At 36.0% G+C, this 2119-nt stretch overlaps 1 protein-coding gene across 1 annotated transcript; it reads left to right on the top strand.

Annotated features, from left to right (window-relative positions):
• Positions 1–675: 675 nt before the first annotated feature.
• LOC106764341 (steroid 5-alpha-reductase DET2) lies at positions 676–1781 on the top strand. Its single transcript, XM_014648627.2, has one exon. It carries the CDS (start codon positions 807–809, stop codon positions 1587–1589), a length of 783 nt encoding a protein of 260 aa, XP_014504113.1. The 5' UTR covers positions 676–806; the 3' UTR covers positions 1590–1781.
• The last annotated feature ends 338 nt before the right edge of the window (positions 1782–2119 follow it).

Genomic DNA, 2119 nt, shown 5'->3' with positions numbered 1-2119 from the left:
GACTGGTTGAGCCATGTAGAGTAAATTTTTATCATAAATAAAATTTATGATTTAGACCACGATATTATTATGTAATTAAATTATATTTTCATAAAAAAAAAATATTTTTTATATGGACAAGTTGTTATATTTAAATAAGTTGAATCTTAATTAAATTAAATATTTTTTAAATTTTTTTAAAATTTTTGGTTTGAATGTGTGAGTTTCTTTTATACAAATTTTATTGTTCCACGCATTATTCTATAACAAAATATTACTTACTTTAATTTATATTATTAGTTTTTTTAATTTAAATAACATAGTAATATAATAAATACTAAAAATAATGTAATAGTTCAAACGAATTTTTAATACTTTTCCATTACATTTTTATCAAGAAAGTAATTAATTGACTATAAAGATCTTTAATTTTATACAATTAAAAATATATGACAAGAGATTAAAAAACTAATAATATTTTTTTTTAAAAGATATAAATATATCAAAAACCAATATTTCAAAAGATATTTAATTAAAAATATTTATATTTATGAGTGAATTAAATCTTAATTAAGTCTGTTTTAATTAATTTTTAAAATGTAAATGAGTCGAAAGAGTAAGACGATAGTAAATTTACTGCAATAATAATTTATAATTAATGCTGGCATGAAATGAAAACTTCTGTCCTTTCCACAGGTCCCCACAATCCCTCATTGGCTAAAGTTTATTATTCATGAGTGTGGCCAAACCCCAAGAACAGAATAAAAGAACTCCTTCCTTCAACTCTCTGTAAGCACACTTTCAAATCTCACTTTCTCATTGCAACAATGATCCAAGACGACGCATCCCTCTTCCACAACTCCCTCCTCGCGCTCTTCATCATCGCACCCCCCACCTTCCTCTCCCTCACCTTCCTCCAGGCCCCCTACGGCAAGCATCACAGGCCCGGCTGGGGGCCCAACCTCCCGCCCCCCCTCGCCTGGCTCCTCATGGAAAGCCCAACGCTCTGGCTCACCCTCCTTATCTTCCCCCACGGCCTCCACTCCCACAACCCCAAAGCCCAAACCCTTATCACCCCCTTCCTCCTCCACTACTTCAACCGTACCATCATCTACCCTCTCCGCCTCCTCTTCATCCCTTCCAAAAGAACCGCCTCGGGCTTCCCACTTTCCGTCGCCCTCATGGCCTTTGTCTTCAACCTTCTCAATTCCTACCTCCAGGCCCGTTCAATCTCCCACTACCACGCCCATTATACTTCCTCGGGTTTTTTCTGGTTCCGATTTTTTATTGGGCTTTTGGTGTTTTTGTGTGGGATGGGGATTAATGTGTGGGCGGATAAGGTTTTGCTGCGGCTGAAGAGCGAAGGGAAGGGCTACGTGGTGCCCAGGGGAGGGTTGTTCGACCTCGTTGCGTGTCCTAATTACTTTGGGGAGATTGTGGAGTGGTTGGGCTGGGCTGTAATGACTTGGTCATGGGCTGGGCTGGGCTTTTTTCTTTATACTTTTGCGAACCTCGGACCGAGGGCCCGTGCCAACCGGAGGTGGTATTTGGAAAAGTTTGGGGAGGATTATCCGAAGCAAAGGAAGGGTGTTATTCCCTACTTGTATTGATCATTCTTCTTTTGTTTCTTGTTGCATTGTAATTGGGGATGTGGAATGGGATTAAATGGGAAAATCACCGATGATTTTATGGTGTTTATGATGATGATGCATTGTTGCTCAAATTTGTCTGCCTAATCTCATTCTGAGATCAAGGGGTTTTTCTTAAATTTTAAATTACAATTTTGGTGATTTTATTTTTCACATCTTTATATATATATATATATATATATATATATATATATATATATATATATATATATATATATATATATATATATATATATATTTGTGTATATTTATTGATACTATCTTTAGAAGTTATCTAATATGCATAAAATTAACAATTTAATGGAAATGAGAATCAAGAGGCAGGAATTAGGATTTGCAAAGGCTTCAATTGGTTCGCTCATGGAGGTCGTATTTGGTTATGTGCGTGGAGGTTGAATCGCGAACAAAGAGGCGGGAATTAGGATTTCTCTGCGATAGCGGTTTGGGTTTGCTATGCAGGTGCAAATGAGAATCAGAAGATAGAATGCTTA

This window comes from Vigna radiata, chromosome 6, assembly GCF_000741045.1.
Source record: "Vigna radiata var. radiata cultivar VC1973A chromosome 6, Vradiata_ver6, whole genome shotgun sequence".
Classification (NCBI taxonomy): Eukaryota; Viridiplantae; Streptophyta; class Magnoliopsida; order Fabales; family Fabaceae; genus Vigna; species Vigna radiata.
Note: the sequence above shows the minus strand (reverse complement) of the source record. Positions and strands in the feature narration are given on the sequence as shown.